Below are 25,350 nucleotides of genomic sequence, written 5' to 3'. Positions count from 1 at the left end.
TTTTTAAGTAGGCTCCACACCTAGTGTGGAGCCCAGCATGGGGCTTGAACTCACGAAACTGAGATCAAGACCTGAGCTGAGATCAGGAGTTGGACAGCTAACTGACTGAGCTACCCAGGCGCCCCTGCATATTTTTAATTGTGATATTTTTTGCAAGTTCTGTTTCTTTTTTTAAAAACAGCTTTACTCAGAATTTTACATACCATTAAGAGTCATCAATTTTAAATGAATAGTTCAACAAATGTTAGTAAATTTATACACTTGTGCAGCTGTCACCACAGTCTAGTTTTAGAACACTTTCATCAACCTTGAAATTTCCCTTCTGCCTGTTTGGGGTCAGTCCCCATCCCCACCCAAGCCCTAGGCAACCACTGAACTGTTTTCTGTCTCTGTAGTTTTACTTTTTTCTAGACATTTCATGTAAGTGGAATTTTACAATATGTAGTTTTTTATGTCTGGCTACTTTCCCTTTTCCTTGTGGTTCATTCATGTTGAGGCATGTATTAGTAGTTTGATCTTTTATAAACAGTTCAATGGCATTTACTACATTCACAATGTTGGTACAACTACCATCTCTATCCAGTTCAAAAACTATAACACTCCAAAAGGAAGCCCTTACTTCTTGCTTTTTTAGTTTAACAACTTAGTTCATAAATACTTTGGTAGGTTTTTAAAGCCTCTTAAAAAAATAAATATATCGGTAAAACATAAATATACCAGTAAATATACCCTGTTTTGTTCAACTGATGATAGCTAATACAGTTGTTTCCTTTTTATTTTGATGAATATCCCTGTGTAATCTTTATTTCTTAGTTAGATTGTGCTTTACTGGAAATCTAATATTTAACAAAATCTCACTGCTCTAGTGCATTTTTTACCTGATAGCCTGTATAAATAAGAATTAAAAGTGAAACAAAAAGACTGGACAAAACAAAGGATAAAAAATAAGGGTGCAAAGTATACCTTTGGATGACATATTTACCATGTAGAAATTACACAATTACGAAAGTATCCTGAGATTATTGAGTGTAAAAGTGTTAGATATACAAAAGCGTAAAACAAAGTTTATAAACATTTTTGGTGGACGTTTAGATGCCATTAGTGGATGCTTGTTGTCATACTGTGTCTTTACTGGAAAGCACAAATGAAAGTTTATGGATGTGAAATGCTTTAAGACCTATCTGTTCCCCTTTTTTTGTTTGTTTTTTGGTCAACATGAAGAATTGAAGAATAGTAATTTGGCATTTTTCAAATATTAAAGGTAATGCTACTGAGCTTTAAATTATATTCTCAGAATACAAGGATTTGGGCCTCTCTAAATTTGATCACTCATTGCCTCTTTTCCTGGAATAGTTCACTGTCTAGCCAGGTATCGGAATCATATAAGTGTTTTATTGCTACAGTTTCTATGTACTGTTAGGCTTTTGAAGCCAATAATTTTGATTAATCTTATTTATTTTATTAGATTCTCTGCTGTAGAGAGAATTTGCAAGTAAAAAAAATGGTGGACTGGTAGATATTTTTTTTAAAACCCTGCTTAGGCTAAACTCTGAAGCAGGGCTCTGTTAGCACTGCAGGAGGTCAACTTTATCCATCTGGATTTTTCTTTATTAGTAGAATGTTAGAAAGACTTGACTCCAGAATCACCATAATCCTAAATAGAGAATATCTTTTAAAAGTTATAAATTTCGGGTGCCCGTGTGGCTCAGTTGTTAAGCATCTGCGTTCAGCTCAGGTCATGATCCCAGGGTCAATGGGACTAAGCCCTGCATCTGGCTACCTGCTCAGCGGGAAGCCTGCTTTTCCCTCTCCCACTCCCCCTGCTTGTGTTCCCTCTCTTACTGTCTCTCTTTCTGTCAAATAAATAAATAAAATATTTAAAAAATAAAATAAAATAAAAGTTAAAAATTTCTAGAACTTTTTATTTATTTAAATGTGAAATTAGCTTTCTGATCTTACTGAAGTAAAAATATCTGTGCTCTATTTCCTCAAGTAAAATTTTATATGTGTGAAATATGAGTAAAGTCAGTTTTTGTTTTGTTTTGTTTTTTAATTCCTCAGACACATAGTGGATCTGTGTGGCGTGTGACATGGGCCCATCCTGAATTTGGACAGGTTTTGGCTTCTTGTTCTTTTGACCGAACAGCTGCTGTGTGGGAAGAAATAGTAGGAGAATCCAATGATAAACTTCGAGGACAGAGTCATTGGGTGAGACATTTGTTGGTTTTCAGGGGTTGGGAGGGTAGAATGGGGAGAGGGGTGCCTGAGCATCCTTGTCAGTCTTTCCAAGAATGCTTCAGGTACTCGATAAGATGTTACCACTTCTCTCTATATTTACCAGTTCCATTTTTTTCTCTTCCATGTTTTTCTCTTCCTTGTTTATTTAATTTTGTCTTGGGCCTGAAGTGGTACAGAGGAGCACTTGTGGCATTGTTTAATTATAACTTTCATGATGAATCTGTAGTATTTGCTTTGTCATACAATGAGTGCCCTCTAAAAATCCATTGAAAAATTGTTTTTTCTCTTGTGTGGTTACCTTTGCTTTCTTATAAAGTATACTCTTCTTATCTGCTTCTGCTGTTTACTCTAGCTCTTCCCTGATTGGATGTTCAAATTTTAACAAGAGTATAGTGTGTGTACTGATCAAGTTTCTTACTTATAAAGTGAGAGAATTGAACTACATTACCTTTAAGACCCATTCCAATGTTTTCTTTTTTTCCCCTCTTTATTTCTTGTAATAGATAATCAGGTACAAGGTATAAAGTGCAGAAGGTACAAATGAGTGTATACAGTGACAACTTCCTCCTCATTGGCCGCACAGTTCGTTTCCTAGAGGCAACCACCATTATGAATTTTTTCTGTATTCTTCTGGATATATTCTATGCGTCTTTAAGGATATAAATACAGTGTTTTCTTCTCTGTTCCTAACAGTCCTCTCCACCTTTCTTCCTACACTAATGCTTTTGTGTTATCAGTACTGCTCTTTTTTTCTGCTGTGTTTTATAAATTGTAGAATATATGTATTTTTCACGTTAACTGTAAGTGTATAGTTCAGTAGCATTAATTACATTCACAATGCTGAGTATACATCACCAATATCCATATCAAAACTTAATCATTCCCAACATAAGCTCTTTACCATTAAGTAGTACCTCCTCCTACCATTCTCCAAACCCCTGGTGACCTCTGTTCTACTTTGTATCAATTCGACTGCTATAGGTTCCTCATACAGATGGACTCATAAAGTATTTGTCCTCTGTCTGGCTTATTTCACGAAGCAGAATCTTTTCAGGTTCCATCTATGTTGTCACATATATCAGTTTCATTCTTATTATGGCTGAATAACATTCCATTGTGTGTATATCCCACATTTTGTTTGTCCATTTATTTGTAGATAGACCGTTGGGTTGTTCCTACCTTTTAGCTATTGTAAATAATGCTGTAACTGAACTCAAGGGATTTGCCACTTGGGGTGCATCAAATTGAACACGACCCAAGAAAGTGCTGAAAGCAAAAAACTTTTTATTATTTGTTACAAGTAAGGAGATGAGGGGATAGTTGCCAAAGCACTGTCTTGCATGGGGTTAGTACAGGAAGCTTTTATTGAGTGTATAGGGGGCAGGGACAGGGAGCTTGCATAAATACTTCGGTTCAGTTGCACATGCCTAGCATGTCAACATGCTAGTGTGTACATCTGTGTTCAAAAAATGGCAGAAAACTCCCCCCATAGAAGATCTTAATATAATGAGCTGAAGGTTTGGGGCCTCTGTGGTGTCCTCAGCTCCAGTACAGCTCAAAGTGGCTCACCTAAGGGACTATCAGGTGAAAACACCTAGTTGGGGGTCTCGTTGGTTGGAACTGTTGGTTCTTCAAAACAAAATATATTCCTTCCCTGCTTTTGTCCCTTCCCTTCTTCCCCTTTGCTGATAGCTTTCAGCTTTTTTTTTTCTTTCTTTCAGCCTTCTTATTTGAGTAACTTCCCCATCGCATCCTAGCTAACTGACATTGCTACTATGAACCTGTTTGAGATCCTGGGTTCAATTCTTCCGAGTATGTACCTGGGAGTAGAATTGCTGGCTCATATGGTAGTTCTATGTTTAACTTTCGAGAAACTGCTCAATTATTTTCCAGAATGGCTGTACCATTTTATATTCCCACTGGCAATGCACAAGCGTTCCAGTTTCTCCACATCCTTGCCAATGTTTGCGGTTTTTGTTTTTCCATTGTAGCTATCTTAGTAGGTGTGAAATTTTGTGGAGGGTTTTTTTTTTTTTTCCATTTCCCTAGTGGTTTTTGATGTTGAGCATCTTTTTATGTGCTAATTGGCCATTTATATATCTTTTTGCAATGTTTTGATTATAAGAAATACATTTTTCATATGTATTTGGCCTTCCTAACACAGTTCCTGACTTACAGCTCCCAGAACCCTTGGAATTTTCGAAAGGTTGAAAGTGATAAAGTATCTTTTGTTATGTTAATGAGGTAATTTTTGAAAAGGGCCTAAGGATGGGGGCTGGTTGCCAGTGGGGCCAACCACGTGATTAGATGGCTGGAACTTTCAGTCCCACCCCCTGACCTCTGGGGAGGGGAGAGGGGTTGGAGGTTGAATCAGTCACCGATGGCCAGTGTGTTAATCGGTCATGCCTCTGTAATGAAGTCTCAATAAAAACCCCAGAGTACATGGGTTCGGAGGGTTTTTGGGTTGGTGAACATGTGGAGTTGTGGGGAGAGTGGTAGACCTAGAGGGCATAGAAGCTTCTCATGCTTTTGCCCTTACTTTACAATTTGCATCTCTTCGTCTGGCTATTTCTGAGTTACGTTGTTTTATAATAAATGGCTAACTAATAAGCAGACTGCCTGTCTGCAGTTTGAGAGCTGTTCAGGTTTCTGAAGTGTGGGAAGTCTTACAGGATGGAACCCTTAACCTGTGGAATCTGATGCTATTTCTGGGTAGATAGTGTCAGAGTAGAGTTGAATTCTTGGACAGCCTGCTGCTATGTGAGAATTATTTGTTGGGGGGTTATCCCTTCTCTGACACCCCCCGAATTGGAATTGGTACCAGAGTCCTTTACTTTTTTAGGGAAATATCTATTTAAATCCTTTGCCCATTTTTAAAATTGGGTTGTTTGGTTTTTTGCTGTTGAGTTGTATGTAGTTATTTATATTCTGGATATTAGTGCCTTGTCAGGTATATGATTTGCAAATATTTTCTCCCATTCTGTGAGTTGCCTTTTCTCTCTCTTGACAGTGACCTTTGATGCACAAAATTTAAAAATTTTCATGAAGTCCAGTTTATTTTTTTTCTTGTTTCCTGTGTTTTTGGTGTCATGTTCAAGAAATCATGGCCAAATCCAATGTCATAAAGACTTTCCTCAAAGTTTTATATTAAGAGTATTAAAATTGTAGCTTTTTTTTTCTTCAAGATTTTATTGTCAAGAGAGTGAGAGAGCTTGCGTGCGTAAGTGGGGGGAGCGGCAGGCAGAGGGAGAAGCAGGCTCCCTGCTGAGTAGGGAGCCTGTTTCGGAACTATGACCTGAGCCGAAGGCAGACATTTAACCAAGTGAGCCACCCAGGCATCTCTAAAATTTTAGCTCTTACATTTAGGTCTTTTGTTCATTTTTACTTAAGTTTTGTGTCTGGTGTAAGGTAAGTGTACAACAATTTTTTTTTTTTCTTTAAGTAATCTCTACCCTCAGTGCACAGACTCATGACCCTGAGATCAAGAGTCACATGCTTTACCAACTGAGCCAGACAGGCTCTTCCAACTTCATTCTTTTGTATGTTAATATCCAGTTTCCCCAGTATCTATTTATTATTAACATGTAATATATTATTTGTTTCAGGGTTATAGGCTGTGATTCATCAGTCTTACACAATACATGGTGCTCACCATTACACATACCCTCCCCCAGTATCTTTTATTGGAATGACTGCTCTTTGTAGAGGTGGCTTTTAGGCAGCAGGCTTGAGCAATGGAATGTAAAGCAAGGCTGGGTACAAACAGGCCCATAAAGGCCACCCATCTCAGAATATCCATAGGCCCGAGCTAACCAATGGGCTACTTACAGCCTGGCACCGTTACCAAAAAAGGGAAAATTCCAGAAGTCTCCATACCTCCTTATCTTCCTCCTTTAAATACAGGCCCAACCAATGCCTCCTAGCAGACAGTTTCTATGCTGCCTGCCTGCCACTCCCTTGCCATGTATTCGGTAAATATCTGTCTCCTTTGTTTTGCCTGGGGTGAACCCTTTTATTGCCCATTTTTCAGGCTTCTACCCAATTGTATTGCCCCACATTTAGGGGGCCCCCATCCAGTTCGAAGAGACACCACACCCTTTCCCCTTTGAATGGTCTTGGCATCCTCATTGAAAATCAGTTGACCATATATAGTGAGAGGGTTTATTTCTGGAATGAATTTTGTGCCATTGGCCTATGTGTCTTTCCTTAATGCCATTTTCATTTTCTTTTAATTAGTCTTGTAGCTTGCATGTTATTCACAGTTTTACAGTGTGTTTTTTTTTTTTTTTAAAGATTGATGATTTAAGTAATCTCCACACCCATTGTGGGGCTCTAACTCACAGCCCTTAGAACTAGAGTTGCCAGCCATGTGCCCTTACAATTTTTTTTTTTTTTGATGTTGGGAGGGGTTGATCTCATTGCCTTTTCCCTAGGGCCTCCCTAAGGCAAACAGCTGCTTGAGTGGAGACGAGAAGGGGAATGTATATAATTGGAGGGAGTTCTCTAACAGCCAGTGATAGGTCAGTTAGTATACTGTAGGTTGGGGTGAGGAGTAGTGGCATAGAAAGGATTTTTGTTTGAACTTAGAGATAAAGGTTTCCCCCACTGTATATGAATGTAGGGCATTCTTGGGGAAACTTTTGAAGGCTTAAATGGCATAAAGTAGAGAATCAGTTAGTACTAACTTTCATGGAAAAATTTTTGAGTGTTCCTGAACCAAAAAATAACCTCTTTGAGGCTTTTCTGATGCCTTAGGACACACTTTGCTAATGTTTGTACAGTATAAATCAAGATAAAGCACAGGTGCTTGCAGACGCAGTTCAGAGCTATTGAGGCTTGATGCTGAGATGCCGTGTAGTTCCCAGGGAAGGAGCTGGGTGGTGCCATTCTTATATATGAGGGTGCTTGCTGCCTCTGTAATGACTTGCAGAACAAATGGTGAATGCTGTTTTCTCTTGTTGCAAAAGCAAATATCCTCTTCAGATTTCTTTTGGTTAGTGAAAAAGGTACTAAAGTAGGTCTTTGTAAAAGCAAAGTGGCGTAACATAAACCTTTGAAAAGCAGGGAACATCTGTATATTTATTTGTATTTAGTTAAATCAATTGTCATTAATACATTTACTATTTCAGCAGTTGTATTGGTATTGATTATTCAGTGGTGTTTAGAGACAAAACTTTGCAAGGGTGCAGTCTTTGGAGTTTATGTGATGTTCTAATATTGAGACTCCTTAAGATGTATTTTAGTAACCATAGACAGTAAAGTACTGATTTCTGAATTTTGTTGATATTTTCAGTCGTAAATCTAGATGCCAGAAAGTAGCTTGAACATGCTCTGCTGGCATTCTGTAATTATCACAATGCCAGCTTTGTACCATTCTCTTGGTCTCTAAAACGCCTTCTCTTAGAGTGGATGGTAGTGATCCAAGTAGGGCTAACTGGCATTTATGTTTGAAGGAAGAAGTTGCATGCTTTCCATTTTACTGTTAAAGAATCTTAATTCATTTAATTTGCGCCTTGCAGCATACTTTGCGAGACAAAACTACCTATATTAAAATTCAGACACTTTCTAGTTTAGTGACTGGTCTGCTTAAGGGAGAGTCCTTACTCTTAATAAGGTTAAATTTTCTAAGGCAGACTTTATTCTACCTTAAAGGGAATAATTAATTATAGATCACGAATTTATTATGGGTTGCCAACTGTTTGTGGAGGAAATTGAGACCCACATGTTTTTTTTGTTTGTTTTGTTTTTAAAGATTTTATTTATTTATTTGACAGAGAGCCAGTGCTAGAGGGAACATAAGCAGGGGGAGTGGGAGAGGAAGAAGCAGGCTTCCAGCAGAGGAGCCCGATGTGGGGCTCGATCCCAGAACGCTGGGATCATACCCTGAGCCGAAGGCAGACGCTTAATGACTGAGCCACCCGGGCGCCCCCATGTGGTTTTTAAATAACGTATTCAAGGTTATATACCTAGTAAAATGGCAGTGTGATTTTAGAGCCGATGTTCTTTCCACTCTACATCCTTTCTTTTTGTATGTAATTTTTTTTTTCAGGTTAAGAGGACGACTCTAGTGGATAGCAGAACATCCGTTACTGATGTGAAATTTGCTCCTAAGCATATGGGTCTTATGTTAGCAACCTGTTCAGCAGATGGTATAGTAAGAATATATGAGGCGCCAGATGTTATGAATCTCAGCCAGTGGTCTCTGCAGCATGAGATTTCATGTAAGCTAAGCTGTAGTTGTATTTCTTGGAACCCTTCAAGGTAAGCTTACACAGAAAATCTGATACTATAATCCTAGTAAAACAAGTTAGTAATTTTTAAGCTAAGCATTTGATAGTTTAATTTCCTTAAAATATTTTTCTTAGTCATGTTTATCATTTTTAAAAATATATGTTATGTAGAATAAAAATTCTCTTTAATCTACCCTCACCCTGTCATGTCTCTTGTCCCCTTTTTATTCCATAGTTGAAGCCAGCCATTGTCAATATTTGGGTGTGCAACTTTCTGGGCTTTTTGTATATACAAGTACATGTTTAGTGTGTTTTTAAACACACAAATATATGCTAACACACACGTATACTATCAAGTAAAGGTAGATGCAGGACACAGACATGTATAGATACACATTCTCCTGACTTGAAATTTGCCTTTTTCATTTACAAATACATTGTGGGTATTTTCCCGTGTATTAGTATATATATATATATATATAGTGTTACCTTATGTTTTAACTGCTGTATAGTGTGACTCTGACTATATCATAGTTGCCTTTTTTTTTTTTTTTTGAGATTTTATTTATTAGAGGGAAGAGCACGAGTGGGTGGGAGGGGCAGAGAGAGGAAGAAGCAGACTCCCTGCTGAGCAGGGAGCCTGAAGTGGGGATCGATCCCAGGACCCCAGCTGGAGTCATGACCTGAGCTGAAGGCACACTTAACTGACTGGGCCATCCAGGTGCCCCTCATAGTTGCTTTCTATTAAATTATTTTTCAAAATCTAAAGAATAATGAATCATATGGTAGACAAAAAATTTCAGGAGCACCTGGGTGGTTCACCCTCCCCCACTGTGGTCTCGTGTTCGTTCTCTCTCAAATAAATAAATAAAATCTTAAAAAAAAAGAAAAGAAAAAAAAGGAAAAATTTCAAGTAATCTCGAAGACTATAAAATGAAAGGTAAAAAGTTCCCCTACCTGTTAAAAATGCTCTTAATAGTTCTGATTTTAGATTTTAATTCTGCTAGTTACTATTATATTTTTATTTTACTTATTTCTTTATTTATTTTTAAGGATTTTATTTTTAAGTAATCTTTACACCCAGCATAGAGCTTGAACCCACAGCCCCCAAATCAAGAGTCGCATGCCCTCCTAACTGAGCCAGCCAGGCAGGCATCCAAGTTGCTATTATATTTATAAATGATTTACTGATGTCTCTAGTTCTCTGTCTGTTAGCTTTAAATAGTACCCATACTCACTATACGAAAGATGAATTTAGCACATTTACAGTTTTCCATTTCTCAAGGTATGACTAGATAGATATCTTTTTTTTCTTTTTAATAATTTAAGTAATCTCTACACCCAATGTGGAGCTCGAACTTACAGCCCTGGTCAAGAGTTGTATGCTCCACCTACTGAGCCAGCCAGATTATCTTATTTGTGGGAATGTTGATGGTTTTTTAGTTATTGTGGTAATTATCATAATTTCAAACGATATATCCATTTTCTACTTGGTGATTTATCAATTTTTAGATTAGATATAGGCTCACCTCTTTCTTTTAAAAAAAAGGAAATTAACTTTCTTTGCTTCTACCTCCCATTCACCTATTTTCTAATATTTTGTTATGTTGCTTATAACTGGCAAGGGGACAACTGAGTATTTCACTCCTTGCGGAGATATGGGATTGGTTTCCCATGAGCCTTTGATCACATTTTTGTCAACTGATAAATACTTAACCTTGTTTTATGAGTGTTTGTGTTTAAAGATACCTCATGTAGCATATGTTGCTGATTCATTAATATCGAGCTCCGCCAATAGGATTAAAACTCATGCCTGAACAAAGCTTATCTAAGACAGTATTTTCTCCATAAAGCACATTATAGCCTTCTTGCTAAGCTTAGAGACACTAGACTACACTTCAGTACCATGCTTGGGGATCATTTTAGACAGTGAAATAGTCAACACATAGCACAAAAATGCAAAAAGTGTGGTGGTAAATAGAGTGCAACACTTGTTTTCAGTGTGAGAGCTGGAATAAGAAGGCAGAACCTCACCTCGTTTGACCTCAGCATGGAACACATGGGTCAGATGACTCATTTTTTTGCAGAGCTGCTCCAGGCATGTTCATAAGTGACCGTGAAAGCTCCAAGTATTGGATTTTGGGGGTTACAAACAAATTTTAGTAAGCAGGCCAGTTTACAAATAACCTGCAAATGATGAGGGTTGGCTGTATCTACTTTCTCAGAGATCCGTTTGTATACCTTGGTCTTTACTTTCATGCATCTTGCTTTCCTTGTATGTTGTTAGTCTTTGCTTATCTTTTTGTGGTTATGAGCAAAAGAGTAGTATTTATGGCTAGTAACCGGTATTGGTATTTTTCTCCTGTTAGGTGCTCTGTTTTCTTAGTAGCTCACTCTCTTACCTGGGGCTTGGATGAGTTTCAGCTGAGTAGGTAGAGTGTGTTGGCAGAATTTCCTTGTAGGGAGTGTAAACCAAGGGAACCAAGGGAATTGGCAGCCTGGGGTGCCCCTGAATTGCAGGAGGACTTGACTTTGGTGATGGAGCACCTTAATGTATTTTGTTCCTCTTGTCCCTCTCTCTGCCAGCTTTAGAGTGCTAGTAAAGCTTTAGTAATAAAGAACTAAACCTTTTTTTTTTAATTACCACATTCTGTTTTTAGCTTTATGAGGTTGGCAGGTGACAGTGTCAAGGTCAGAGGTTAAACAAGGAGTCATGTTCATAGGGTTACTACTTAATCTGGATGAGGGAGGCAAAGGAAATCAATATTGAGGTAATTAGGCATAGAAATAAAAAGAATTATTTAACCTAGAGTTCATTTCAGTAGAGTTCATTCTCTTATTATCTTTTGCCTTTTTAAAAATGAAGTTGACCACAAATGAATCTAGAGAAGAGAATGACATGTGGGAGCATGCCTTCTTGAGGGGTGATCTTTTTCTACTTTTCTTCTCTCAGAGTTTCTTCTCTTTGTATAAAGCACTTAAAATCCTTTTGCCATGAATTGGGCACCATAGGATTACTTCTCATTCCATAGTTAATGACCAAATCTTTCAGGAAGAAAAATTCTAAGACCTCTTGGTTGTCCTTTTTTTTAAAATCTGAATGCTTGAAACCTTTTGGGAAAAGAGCTTTTTTTTTAAGATTTTTTATTTATTTGTTTTAGAGAGAGAGAGAGCGCAAGAGAGATTGTGCATGAGCAGGGGGAGGGACAGAGGGAGAAGGAGAGAGAATCTCAGGCAGATTCTGCGGTGAGTGCAGAGCCTGACATGGGGCTTGATCTCATGACCTGAGCCAAAATCATGAGTCGATTGCTTAACTGACTGAGTTACCAGGCGCCCCAAGATTTACTGTCTGTTGGGGCGCCTAAGTGATTCAGTCGTTAAGCGTCTGCCTTCGGCTCAGGGCGTGATCCCAGGGTCCTGGGATCAGGTCCCGCATCAGGCTCCTCCACTGGGAGCCTGCTTCTTCTTCTCCCATTCCCCTGCTTGTGTTCCCTCTCTCGCTGGTGTCTCTCTCTCTCTCAAATAAATAAATAAAATCTTTAAAAAAAAAATTACTGTCTATTAGCAAAAGGATGGTATCATTTGTCCCCATGTTGAGGATTCTCAAGGACACACCCTCCCAAGATGTGGCTGTGTCAGATGGTATGGCAGGGATCTAGTCATGGTAGTGGCATGCTTATTTGTGGGTTGTAGAGCTGCTTGATGCCAGGTTTTTCTAATTCTCTGAATTAGATGTATATTAACTTGATAATTATGTAAAATAGTTTTTTACTCTAATTTGATAATTATGTAAAATAGTTTTTACTCTTCATTTCTAGCTCTCGTGCTCATTCCCCCATGATAGCTGTAGGAAGTGATGACAGTAGTCCAAATGCAATGGCCAAGGTTCAGATTTTTGAATATAGTGAAAATACCAGGTTAGTACTGCTTTGGTTTTAATTGTTCTAAATTGCATTTAATTTTTTAAAATGTTATTTCTTTCTTCATTCATTGAATTATGCATGATTCATTACGTATTTACCAATTTGTGCTGTGCCAGGTTCTGTGCTAGGCTCTGATAATATAAAATTAAATAGTGTAGAGGAGAAGGTGACTGATTCTCCAGTATGTACCATCTCACTGGGAAAACAAACAAAAATAGTAAAAAGTGGTGATGAATTTTATAAACTGGGAGGATCAGGATGTTAAGGGCTTACTGTACCTGGGGCGAGAGCGCCAGGAAGGTTCACTCCAGACGAGACTTATAGGATGAGTAAAGGTTAGCCAAAGAGGGCGAAACTTTCCAAATGGAGAAAACTACATATGATAAGGTACGTGAACAAGAGAGAACCAATATATTTTTATTGTAGCTGAAACGTAATAGGCAAGAAGGAGTCTGGTGAGAAATAAACAAGGCTTAGATCTGTAAGACCTAGTGTTCCATGTTTAGGTTTTATTTAATGGATAATGTGAAGCCATTGAAAGGTTTTTAACTTGGGGAATGATAGGCTTGGATGGTACTTTAACTCTTTGTAATTATGGAAAGTATTTTCAAGGGCAGCAGTCCAGGTGGGAGATTATACTGGCTTTGGGATAGAGTAGTGACAGTGGGGATGGAGAGACGTGGGCAATTGGAGAATAATTTAAGAAATGGTATCAATAGGATCTGATGACTGGATGTAGAAGGTGAAGAATGGGGGGTAAGCTATTGAGATGATCTTCAAGGTTCTGGCTTAATAGTTCAATAGATGGTATGTAATTTCTTGAAATAAGGACTCCTGGAAACAAGACAGATTTGGGTAGAGTGTAGCAGCACGTGATGGAAAATTTATGTTGGGTCATGTTGAGATACCTGCAACACTTCTGAGAGCTGTAAAGAGGTGCACTCAGAGTCTTAAAGGAGAAAGGAACACCCATCAGTTAATCAGGTGGGCTTCACATGTGCTAGACAACAATCTTGGGTCTAGGAGTCAGATATTGGGCAGGGCCAGAAGCAGAAGAGAAGAACTATAGTCGTCCCCCTTATCTGTAGGGAATATGTTTCAAGACCCCCAGTGACTGCCTGAAACCTAAAATAGTACCAAACTATATACTGTATTGTTTTCTATATATACATACATATAAAGTTAGAAGTTAGGCAGAGTATGAGATTAACAATAGTAGCTAATAATAACGTAGAAGAATTGAAATAATACACTATAAATAAAAGTTATATGATGCGCTCTCTCTCTCAAAATATCTTACTGTGTTGGACTCATCCTTCTTCCTGTGATGCTGTGTGATGATAAAATGCCTACGTGATGAGATGGAGCGAGGGGAATGATGTAGGCATGTGACATAGTGTTGGGCTGAACATCTAATGACGTCAGGAGGCTCATCCTCTGGATGGCAGTTTCATCCTGGGTAACAAACCGTGGGAAGCAAGACTGGCTAAGGGGGGACCACTGTATTTTAATTCCTTTGGGCTCTGCAATTCAGGATGATAGTAGGGTTTTTGAGGGGTTCTTATACCAGCCCTCTAACTTCCCAGATTCTTGATTTCTTCAGAGAGTCTCTGAAGACTACGCAGTGTTGTCCAGTAGAACTTGCCATGCTGATGGAAATGTCCTGTGCCTGTGCCAGTTAAGGTAGTGGCCACCAGCCACATGGAGCTGTGGAAGCTCAGTGCGGCTGCTACAGCTGAAGAACTGCATTTGTTCATTTTTATAAATTTAAATTTAAATAGGCACATGTGGCTAGTGGCTGCAGTATTGGCCAGCATAGTTCTAGATTATAGGAACCTTCCTCTAGAACTTTGAGGCTTTTGTAACCTTTTAAGCTATTAAAGCTATGAACAACATTAATAGCACATTTTTTTAATAAACATATTTTTTAAGACTTTATTTATTTATTTGATAGAGGCACAGCCAGTGAGAGAGGGAACACAGGGGGAGTGGGAGAGGAAGATGCAGGCTCCCAGCGGAGGAGCCTGATGTGGGGCTTGATCCCAGAATGCTGGGATCACGCCCTGAGCCGAAGGCCGACGCTTAATGACTGAGCCACCCAGGCGCCCCTTAATAAACATTTTTTTAAGATTTTATTTATTTAATAATGAGAGGCAGAGGGAGAAGTAGGCTCCCCGTGGAGCAGGGAGCCCAATGCGGGACTTGATTCTAGGACCCTGGGATCATGAGCTGAGCTGAAGGCAGACACTTAACCGATTGAGCCACTGAGGTGCCCTATAAACATTTTTTATTTTTATTTTTTATTTTTTTAAAGATTTTATTTTATTTATTTGACAGAGAGATAGCCAGTGAGAGAAGGAACACAAGCAGGGGGAGTGGGAGAGGAAGAAGCAGGCTCCCAGCAGAGGAGCCTGATGCGGGGCTCGATCCCAGAACGCTGGGATCACACCCTGAGCCGAAGGCAGACGCTTAACGACTGAACCACCCAGGCGCCCCATATAAATATTTTTTTAAAAAAAAGATTTATTTATTTGAGAGAGAGTGTGCACGTGCATGAGTAGGGGAGGGGCGAAGGGAGAGAATCTCAAGCATACTCCCCGCTGAGCACAGAGCGTGATGCAGGCCTCGATCCAATGACACTGAGATCGTGACCTAAACCAAAACCAAGAGTTGGAGGCTTAACGGGCTGAGCCACCCAGGTGCCTCTAATAGCATATTTTAAAGAGGCTTCATGAAGAGTTAATACTGTTAAAGTAATTCCTTTCAACTCAGCTGAACAGAATGAGTTTGGAGGCATAAGTCTAAAATTTAAAAGGTGGACCATTTCTAAAACATAGGAGAATGAAAAGTACTTCATAGGGACACCTGCGTGGCTCAGTTAGTTAAGCATCTGCCTCTGGCTCAGGTCATGATCCCAGGATGCTGGGATTGAGCCCCACATCGGGCTCCCTGCTCAGCGGGGAGCCTGCTTCTCCCTCTCCCTCTGCCTGCTACTCCACCTGCTTGTGCTATCAAATAAATAAATAAATAAAATCTTAAAAGTACTTCATAAATAATATTTGAGTAAAGGGATAAAGAACTTGGAGTTCTGAAAGAAAATACAGGGCAGATAGAAAGTACCTAAAACTTAAAAGAATTCAGTGATAAAGATAATCCAAAGGAGTCTCTTAGCTAGCAGAATAAATGTAGATTTGGAGCTGGATTCCCTGTAATATTTCCTATAACAAGGAGCCTGGCACCAGAGCAGTTTTGGGGTTAGTTAAGTGGCTCACTTGGTGTAGTGATGACATCTAAGGTCTTGGTATTTTCCTTTTCTTTTTTTTTGCTGTCATACTTAGTGTGTTGGTAACAGCCCCCTCTTAGATCACAAGAGCATATCTAGGTTTTGCATCCAGATACGAGAAGAGCATTTGCTTTCATGTCTCTTTATATTAGGGAGGGAGAAAATGTTGGGGAAGCATCTTACAGGCTTTTTCATTGGGTCCCACTGGCCAAAGTTGGGTCACTTACCATGCTTAAGCTGCAAGGGAGTCAAATAGCAAGTGCCTGGTATTTTCTACATACGGCCAGGAAGCGGCATTGGGTAGGTAGTGGTGTCTGCGCATGAGTATGTTTGGGATTGACTTTGGAAGTTATCAGACCTTTTTTTAAGTTCAGTCATTTTTGTATTCTTTTTTGGCCTGGTTCTTTGAAGTAAGAGTTGTTCGAAGGTTCTTAGGTAGAGTGAACATGTTACATGACACAGAGGGTATGTGATAGTGGACTACGAAGCATCCAGTGATGAGTACCTACTTGATTTTCCTGTAAGTAGCACCATTTAGTACACAGGAGCCATTTGTCAAATTAACCAGTATTGAATATTTTTATTTCTATTGGTTAATGAAAATATAAGAAAGATGTGGTCTTCATAGTGATACAAACGGCCTGCCTTTATGTAGGTTATAAGGCATTTTCACATAGTTTATGAAATTCACTGATAATCACCTTAGGAGTAGAGTAGGTAACTTTTATATTAGCACCATTTTACAAATGAAGAAACAGATCAACAAAGTAAAATGATTTGTCTAAGATCAAACACGGGTCAGGACCACAGAGGAGAAGCAGCAAGGCTACAGATTAGATTACTCGGGGTGGTCATATAGGGTGAGAAGAGGTCAGGAGAGAACATTGCGACATGTTCTAGCTTGGAGACATTTGAGAAAAATGTTGGGGTGAAAAGAACGCCAAACATGGAATGTTGGGAACACCAGTATTTCAGAGGAGGGTAAGGTAGGTACCTCTCTCTAACTCCCTCTCTTACACACAGGGTTATGTGCTTCACTTCTGTCCCTGATACTCAGTGGATGACGTAGAAAGACATAATAGGAGACTCTTATCTGTTGTCTCCTTCATTGTTTTCTTCTCTATTTGCAGATAGAGAAATACAATTGTAGGGATGAAATAGACTTTGGTATAGCTTCCTTTATCCCCACAAAAAAAATTCCATTCCTCCTGTTGTACCAGCTTCGTTTTTCAGTTTATACTCAAGTACTTAGGAAATTCAATTACCCTTTTCTTGAAATGAGATATTAATGGCTGATAAATCAGGATCTCATTCTAATTAAAGTTTTATTAAACTGTTCTACGCTAAACTTATAAAATCAAAGAAAGAAACCTGGGGGCTTTATTAGTTTACCAGGGTTGCCATAACAAATTACTACAAACTAATGTTTTAACACAGAAATTTATTCTCACAGTTCCGGGGGCCAGAAATCTGAAATGAAGGTGTGGTCAGAGCCGTGCTTCTTCCACAGTCCTTCCTTGTCTTCATGCTTCTGGTGGCTTCGGGAGGTCCTTGGCATGTGGCTGCGTAATTCCAATCTCTCCCTCTGTCTTCCCATGCCTTCTTCTCTGTTTCTCCTTTTCTGTCTTTTATGAGAATGATCCAGGATGATCTTATCCTGAAATCCTTACTGTATGTGCAAAAACCCTTTTTCTGAATTAGGTCACATTCAGTTTCTGGGGGTTAGGCCTTGGCCATACTATATACTGCAGAGGTAAACACTGCTTCTTGTGAGCATTATGAAAAAAATTGAGGTACCTCAATGTGGATTTTTTAAAATTTTCATTTCTGAAAATTTTAATTAAATTGTTTTTTCATTAGGAAATATGCAAAAGCTGAAACCCTCATGACAGTCACAGATCCTGTACATGACATTGCCTTTGCTCCAAACTTGGGAAGGTCTTTCCATATTCTAGCCGTAGCAACCAAAGATGTGAGAATTTTTACATTAAAGCCTGTGAGGTGAGTTTTTGAAGCAATTACTAATTTAAAAATGCTTTTAACTCATGATTGTTCTCATTTTTGGAGAAGAGTGAAGAGGCAACTGTGATCTGAAAAATGGATTCTTTATTGAACATTTTATCTATGAATATATTAGTTTTGGGGTTGGGGAATTGAATAAAGACAGGAGATTTATGTTTTCTTAATTGCATTTTCTTTAGTTTGATACAATGAATTGGGTCCTCTAAATATAATTGGTACTCTAAATGTTTGAACAAATGAGAGGTGGCAGTTTACTTAGGAACAGTTAAATTAGCACTGAGATATTCTTGTGAGTAACCTATTCATGCTTTAACTTTGTAATTGTGAGTTTCCGTTCTTTTCCTTTTTTCCTTCCTTTCTCCCTTCTATTCTTCCCTTCCTGCTGCTTTCCTTTTAAAATTGTTACGTATTTTATTTCTCAATATTGTTTGAGGAAATACAATCCTCTTCTGTTTCTCTTTCTTTTTCTTTCTCTTTTTTTTTCTTTTTTAAGAGATAGTGTGGGTGGGTGGGGCCTGGAGGGGCAGAGGGAGAGGGAGAGAGAAAATCTTAAGCAGGCTCCACAACCAGCTCAGAATAGACACGGGGCGATCTTAAAACCCTGAGATCATGACCTGAGCTGAAATCAAGAGTTGGACCCTGTTGTTCCTTCCACGAAATAATCACTGAATAATTTTTATGTGGTAGGATCATGCCAGGTGCTGGGGAATCAAATGAAGGTGACATGGCCCAGCTCTCAATGAGTTAAGGTCAGGGCTGGGGAGCCTGTGGGAGGGAAGGTGGTGGTTGTGGATATGCACATTTTTATAAAATAATATGGTAAGTATGTGAGACCATTTGTATTTTTTAAATTAAAACTGTGTGTGTGTGTGTGTGTGTATAAAATCTTTAATCAGCATTCTCAGGAAAATTTTTTTATTAATAGGAAAGAACTTACTTCCTCTGGTGGACCAACAAAATTTGAAATCCATATAGTGGCTCAGTTTGATAATCATAATTCCCAGGTCTGGCGAGTGAGTTGGAATATAACAGGAACAGTGCTAGCATCTTCGGGAGATGATGGCTGTGTAAGATTGTGGAAAGGTAAGATTTTAATGAAGGAATTGTTGCTCTGTGTTGCTACATCAGAATTTTCATTCAGAATTGTAAATTCAGAAATATTTTGGAAAAAACTACCTTTCTACAGTTACTTTTAAATTAATGTCTTAACATTAATGTGTGTTATTTTGAACTTCCATCAGTTTATCTAATTCATGGCAGTTATGACTGATTGAATTGTTTTTAAAGTTTCCATGTGGAGCAAAGCAACTTTTAAAAGTAAAAGTAATTGTAACAGAATGTGCAATATCTCCAAAAGATACTGTTTGCTATATGTAACCTGTATGACTACTGTACAAACTCAGGATAGCACTACAGACAGCTCTTATTAAATAATTGCTTTAGCCAACCAGCCCTTAATACAAGAAAATCCAGTATCTTCCCCACTTCCTCTCTGCAACTCTCAGAAGTTGAATCTTCTGGCCACTGATTCTGAAAGCTTCTTGTAAGCGGCATGCTGACTTGAGAATTCAGTCTAGTAACTCGATGCTGACTGTGGTTGCTTCCTCATGGTCTGTGTTTATCTGTGGACATTATCCACTGGGTGGGGGTATCCTTGGTCCTTGTACCGCTCTAGTTGATGGCATCCCACATGTAGGACCCAAACTTACACCTTAGTTTGTGTACCCTGAGCAGTTACTGTTTCTCAAAATGCAGTTTGGCTGAGTCTCCCATGGTCAGTTTTAGGCTGTGATAGAACCACCCCACACTTCAATTTCCTCAGTGTCATTTGATATCAAGGGCTTTGCTTCCTTTTCATGCCTCTGGGCTTTAGTCAGGGCCACCCAGTTCTACCCCAGCAGGCTCCCTAACTTCAGTTTCCTGGGCCCAGTGTCTCCAGAATTAGGCCATGTTGGGTAAGCCACTCAGACCCCAAAGGAGTGAGGACATTAGGTACCCACGTGACCTATACTTGCATAACTAAGAAGACAACTCCATTATCTTATATATACATGTGAGGACATGTATATATAAGGTCCATCTCTGAGGACATTAGGTACCCACGTGACCTATGCTTGCATAACTAAGAAGACAACTCCATTATCTTTTATATACATGTAATTGAAATTCATTATGAAGATGAAGAATTTATTTTGATATTAATGTTAATGTGGTAGAGAATTGTCTTTGTTAATATTTATCTTGTAGGAAAGGGGAATGGTAAAAATTTTATGTTTTTTAAATTCTTGTAAAACTTTACAAAATAATTGTTAAAATTGAGATACATGTATTTCGTTTTAAATATGTCTGTAGCATACATCTTGAGAGAAATGTAGTAGTCTCCTTGTTCTTTTCATTGTAGTTAAAGGACTTGACCATAAATTTGTGCCCTTGAGCATAGCTATTAGTCATGTTAATGTATTTAACCATTTTCTTTTCAGCTAATTATATGGACAATTGGAAGTGTACTGGTATTTTGAAAGGTAATGGGAGCCCTGTCAATGGGAATTCTCAGCAGGGAAACTCAAATCCTTCCCTAGGTTCAAATATCCCAAATCTTCAAAATTCTTTAAATGGATCCTCTTCTGGCAGGTAGGCTGTTTTGTGGGAAAACTAGAAATTATCTCCTTTTTAAATAATTCTGGTAGCCGTACTAAAGGTGTGTGATTTCATGAGTTTTAAGATTGAAGAAATTCATACATAATTATATAGTAGAAAAAAATTCACTTTGTCAGCTCTGTACTTAGCTTGCATGGTCATATTTACAGGTAGATTGTTAAGCCCTTAAACTAAATTATATTCTGAAATTTAGTGGTCTGTCAGAAATGTTTATAACTTTAAGGTTTTACTTTGCTTCTCAAGTGCGGTGAAGAGGAAATCTGGGATAATGCTCAAGATTTTAGTCCTAGATGAGCATCAGCATGTTAGTGGTAGTAGTGCAGCCTTTGAATCAGGTCAAGCTGAAATTTTAAATAAACTGCGTTAACTAAGGCTTCATAGAAGAGAGTGAGTTAGATGTGTTTTGTGTGTGTGTTTAAAACTTCAATGGAGACTTTAAGAGGAAATGTTACTTCTGATTTCTTGATTTTTAGAATTTTTAACATATTTTAGATTCTTGTTTATCTTAATAAACAGTGTTTGATGTGATCTCAAGAGTCATCCTTTGTTTTTATATTCAAATTTAAAATATGTGAATTTAAACTTATTTTAATATGCCTTTGTGAGTAATTTGGAATACAATTCAGGAAACTTCAAAGCACAGCCTTAACAAATTGTCCTGTGGTTATCCTGTTGTCATCTTAAATAACAGAATTCTATCTAAAATTTCAACTATTTTTATATTGTTATATTTTTATATAAAAAAGTCCTGCTGTTTGATTTTGAGGGTTAAGTATTTGCATGAGAATAATTTCAAGTTACCACAGAAGATATCAGATTATAAAGACGATTTCACGAAACAAAGGATACTACTGTTAATTTAAAAAAAAATTCTGGTTTTTGGTTGCTGTCTGTACTGTGTATATTGTAAAGAGCTTTGAAGTTTTGATCTGTATTCTTATTGTGCCAATAACCGTGTGTGTTAGATCTGTGATGCATTTTCCCTTCTCCATTTGTATTATGTCCTTTAACAGAAAGCACAGCTGAGTACCAGCTAACTGGAGTAACTTTGCTGTTTTGCTGCTTGTTGCATGCACACAGGAATGGAAAGCGAGCTCCTTTTCCCCTTCCCCAGCGCCGTTTGACCTCTCCCAAGATACACCAGCAGCCTGCTTACTACTAAACGCAATCCAAAAGGCCTTTAAAAATCCAATGTATATCATTTTTTTTGTACTAGCCAGTTTATTGACACTATTTGAAGCTTTTAAATGGAGAGGCTTTTTGTTGAGACATTGTCACCAAAACAATTTTTTGAAATGTTCCTGAAACTAACATGGGTTTTAAAATTAAAAGGATTATTACTATCCTTATAAGTAGTTGGGAGGAGGGAAAATACCACTTTTTCCATTTGGAAAATATAGGCTTGTTTCTTTTGTTTTCTAAAACAGTAAGCTAAATGATGAATTTTTATAATTTTAATTTGAAGGTTGAATAAATATTTTTCATAAAGATTGTTTTGAGTGCTAATTTGTTTACCTTTTGTAGAATTGGTTTATACATGATATTATTTAGTACAACTCTGTCATTTCTTTGTAATATTTAAAAAATATTAGTAAAGGAGTGAGAGAAGTAGTAGTAAATGAAAGTGATTTGACTGTACAGTTTGTGGCCAAATTAAACATTTGGTATTGCTTCATTTTATACTTTGGTAGTAAAATGAAGACATCTTTGTAAATTTTCAATTCATATTCACTAAAGAGCTAAATGTTTCTAATATGTGCTTGTATATTTTTTTATGGTATGATTCCATGGCTTAAGTTTTTCTTCAAAATTTGGAAACCTGTAAGAGGAGCAGTTAAAAATTTGCTAAAATTGTGCATGCACGTTAACCTCCACATTCCAAGTCTCAGGAATTTAATTTAGTTGGCTGCTTCATTTAGTTCATATTCTCTAGAACTTTGACCTTGATGATAAAGCTGTAAGTCTGCTAAAATGCTTAAGTATTACGGGTAAGTTATAAAGTGGCAGAAGAATAACAACAGGACATATTCTTTGAGCTCTTTTACTTAACAAAATTTTGTACTATTTAGGGTTTTTGCAGAAAAGCACCTAAGTATTTTCAAAGATTGTATTTCTTCAGAAGTATATTGCAATAGCTGGCCATACTATATGAAAGTATATTCGGATTGGTTCTCAGTGTCATGTATGCACTAAAAAATGTGTGCCTGCTGCTGCTACAAATGAAGCATTGCTTAAAATAAAGAAAAAGCTTATTAGATTTGTAAATTTACAGGATAGCATCAAATATGTTTCTGAAAGATTAGAAAATGTTTTAAATTATAAAATGTCTTTTTTTGTAACATTCATACTGATAATTTTTTTTAACATTTTAAGTTTAACAGATTGTATTTCTTTCTTTCAAGTTTCTATACTTAAGCAAGCTTGATTTGAGTAAAGGGTCTTGATTTTTGCGATTATGTTCTGTTAGTTTTGGCATGAATATACTAAGGCTTTTTTTTTTCAGCATGTGTTTTCTCCTCTTTGGTTCTCTTTGTATTTACTACTTTTCTCTTTTTCTTCTGTTTTTTCTTTTTTTTTTTTTTTTTTTCTGTTTTTGTTTTGTTTTGGTGTTTTGTTCCTGTCTTCATTGTTTCAGGTATTTCTTTCCCCCTCTGGATTCCCCACGGGCTGGATCGAGATGGTCCAGTTATGCCCAGCTCCTTCCTCCTCCTCCTCTGATAGAGCAATCTTGCGATGCTGACACTGCCAGCCGCCAGTATCCTCACCCTCGCAGACGATCTCTCTCTCGGCCTCTTAATCCCTTACCTGAGAATGAAGGGGTTTAAAACACAGATTTAACACTGAAGGGCCTTATTCAAGTGCTTGTAAAATGCTTTCATTCCTGGCTGCTTTTTGTTTTTCTTCATTTTCTTTTAGAAGATTTTTCTAATTCAGGGTCTGTCTTGCATGTATTACAAAGCAGAACACAGTGTTTGGAACCTAAGTGTGTTTGTGCTTCTGCATCAAAGGGACATTTGCCTCACTGGGTGATAACCTTTGATGGAATGAGATGAGCACAAGTAACACGAACTGTGAGTTACAGCAGCTGATTTCAATTTCAGAGTGCCTATTCTAGAAGTTTTATGTTGAACCGTAATGGTGTTAATTTTCTTATGGTTTGTCATTCTGGTTGATGTGAAAGGATTATCATAAAATTCGCTTTGCCTTTGAGACATATTAAGAAATGTTTTACATTTTACAGGCTGATGTTGCAACCAACTAGTTTGTAAAATAAATCATTCCTGTGTATAAAGCAGCAAAACATAATAATGGACTGTTTGGTCTTTTTTTTTTTTTTTTTTTTTTTTTTGTGGTTAAGGAAATTGCCTTTTACTACTTGGAATTACTGTTTAAAGCTTTTGTAATTATTCTCCAAGTAGATTATTTAATAAAATATATTCTAAAAATTATGAATCTCTTGCCTTCTGAAAACAGAATGTACAGCTGGCCCCTGAACAACATGGGTTTGAACAGCACTGGTCCACTTATACATAGGGTTTTTTTGTTTGTTTGTTTGTTTTCAATAAATGCAGTACCATACTGTAAATGTAGTTTCTTTTCCTTATGATTTTCTTAACATTTTCTTTTCTCTAGCATAGTTTATTATAAGAAAACATATAATTTATATAACATACAAAATAGGTGTTAATTGACTGTGTATGTTACTGGTAAAGCTTCTGGTCAACAATAGGCTGTTAAGTTTTTTGGGAGTCCAGGGTTAGACTCAGGTTTTCCAGTATGTGGGTGCATTGGCACCACCTAAGCCCTCAGTTGTTCAAGGGTCAACTATATTCCATTTGATAGATGGTAAAGCTTATATCTCCTTATAATACTATGTTGGAAAAAAAGAAAAAACCCAAACAATCAAAAATTAGGAGATGAGCATGACATTTATTTAAAAGGTAGAAAGTCGATATGTAGACTAACATCTACAACTGACAGATGTTGACTTCCAATCTAATTACACATTATTTTTTAATGACACTTTTAAAATTTGAAATCAGAAAATAATTGACAATAATTATGGGAAAATGATTAAAACTGAGACTAGTAATATTCTTTGTAGTTCAGTTTTCTCAAGAAATACCAAGGATTTAACTTTTTTTAGGACTAGAGGAGGTGTAATTTGAACAGCATTTCATATGTGTCTCAGTTAACTGCATGTAGATACAGTTGTTATAGCCATATAATTTATAATCTAATTTTCAAAGACACCTTTTCTATGTATAGTGTATACCCTTGAAACTTAAGGTGCAAAGGATAAAGAGCTAATAAGAGATTATTTTTTTGAGATTAATATTAACTTAAGGAACATTTGAGTTCTGTTGTGAGTAATTAAAATGTTTTTTTTCTGTAAAGTTAGCATTTTAGCATTTCAGTCCGTGAAGAAGAATCTTTTCCAAATAATTCTCAAAGGTCTTCCTTCTGTTTTTAAAGGACTTGTTTTTGACTTATTTAGGTTCAAAGCAAGGGATCTAACTTGCTGCATCTAGCCCAGAATTAAAAATTTGTGTCTTTGAGATTTCAGTCATTATAGAGATGCTTGGGGCTAGAATGGGATAATGAAATGAGACAGATTCTCCAATTTAATGAATATCGAGCATCTTCTGTGTGCCAGATACTGTGCTAAACACTCTGGGGTATGTTAAAAAAAAAAAAAAGTCTGCACAAGTCGTTCTAGTAGGATAAGGCTTTTACAGAATTTACAAAAGGTAAGCAGGACTCAGTTTCATAATAAAGGTTGAAACACAAAGTGATTTGATCTGGCTAGGTTTGGAAGCAATGTGGGATTTCTACAGGTGGAGTAGTTGAATTGGAGGAGCATAGGAGTTCCAAGGTGATGGCCCAGAGGTAAAAGAGGACAGGGGTGTGTTTAGGCAACAGGTTATTAGCATTAGTCTGATGTAAGGTTCATTTGGGGAGCTGGTGGGAGATTAATCTAGAATCAAACTTTGTG

The 25,350-nt window shown here is 37.4% G+C and overlaps 1 protein-coding gene across 2 annotated transcripts in view; it reads left to right on the top strand.

Moving 5' to 3' along the window:
- SEH1L (SEH1 like nucleoporin) overlaps positions 1-23,660 on the top strand; it is a 29,130-nt gene extending 5,470 nt beyond the window's left edge. Inside the window, exons 3-9 of one of the 2 annotated variants that reach the window (XM_011229454.3) lie at positions 2,062-2,208; positions 8,288-8,499; positions 12,287-12,385; positions 17,535-17,675; positions 18,622-18,779; positions 20,177-20,327; positions 22,990-23,660. In XM_011229454.3, the coding sequence (XP_011227756.1) occupies positions 2,062-2,208; positions 8,288-8,499; positions 12,287-12,385; positions 17,535-17,675; positions 18,622-18,779; positions 20,177-20,327; positions 22,990-23,179 (1,098 nt within the window). In that variant the 3' untranslated portion in view covers positions 23,180-23,660. Of the gene's footprint in view, positions 1-2,061; positions 2,209-8,287; positions 8,500-12,286; positions 12,386-17,534; positions 17,676-18,621; positions 18,780-20,176; positions 20,328-21,367; positions 22,108-22,989 lie in introns of those variants that run through there. The other variant, XM_011229455.3, reaches the window with a different exon arrangement.
- Positions 23,661-25,350: the final 1,690 nt, after the last annotated feature.

The sequence above is a fragment of the Ailuropoda melanoleuca genome, chromosome 14 (assembly GCF_002007445.2).
Source record: "Ailuropoda melanoleuca isolate Jingjing chromosome 14, ASM200744v2, whole genome shotgun sequence".
In the NCBI taxonomy this organism is placed as follows: Eukaryota; Metazoa; Chordata; class Mammalia; order Carnivora; family Ursidae; genus Ailuropoda; species Ailuropoda melanoleuca.
This window is presented reverse-complemented; position numbering and strand designations above follow the sequence as displayed.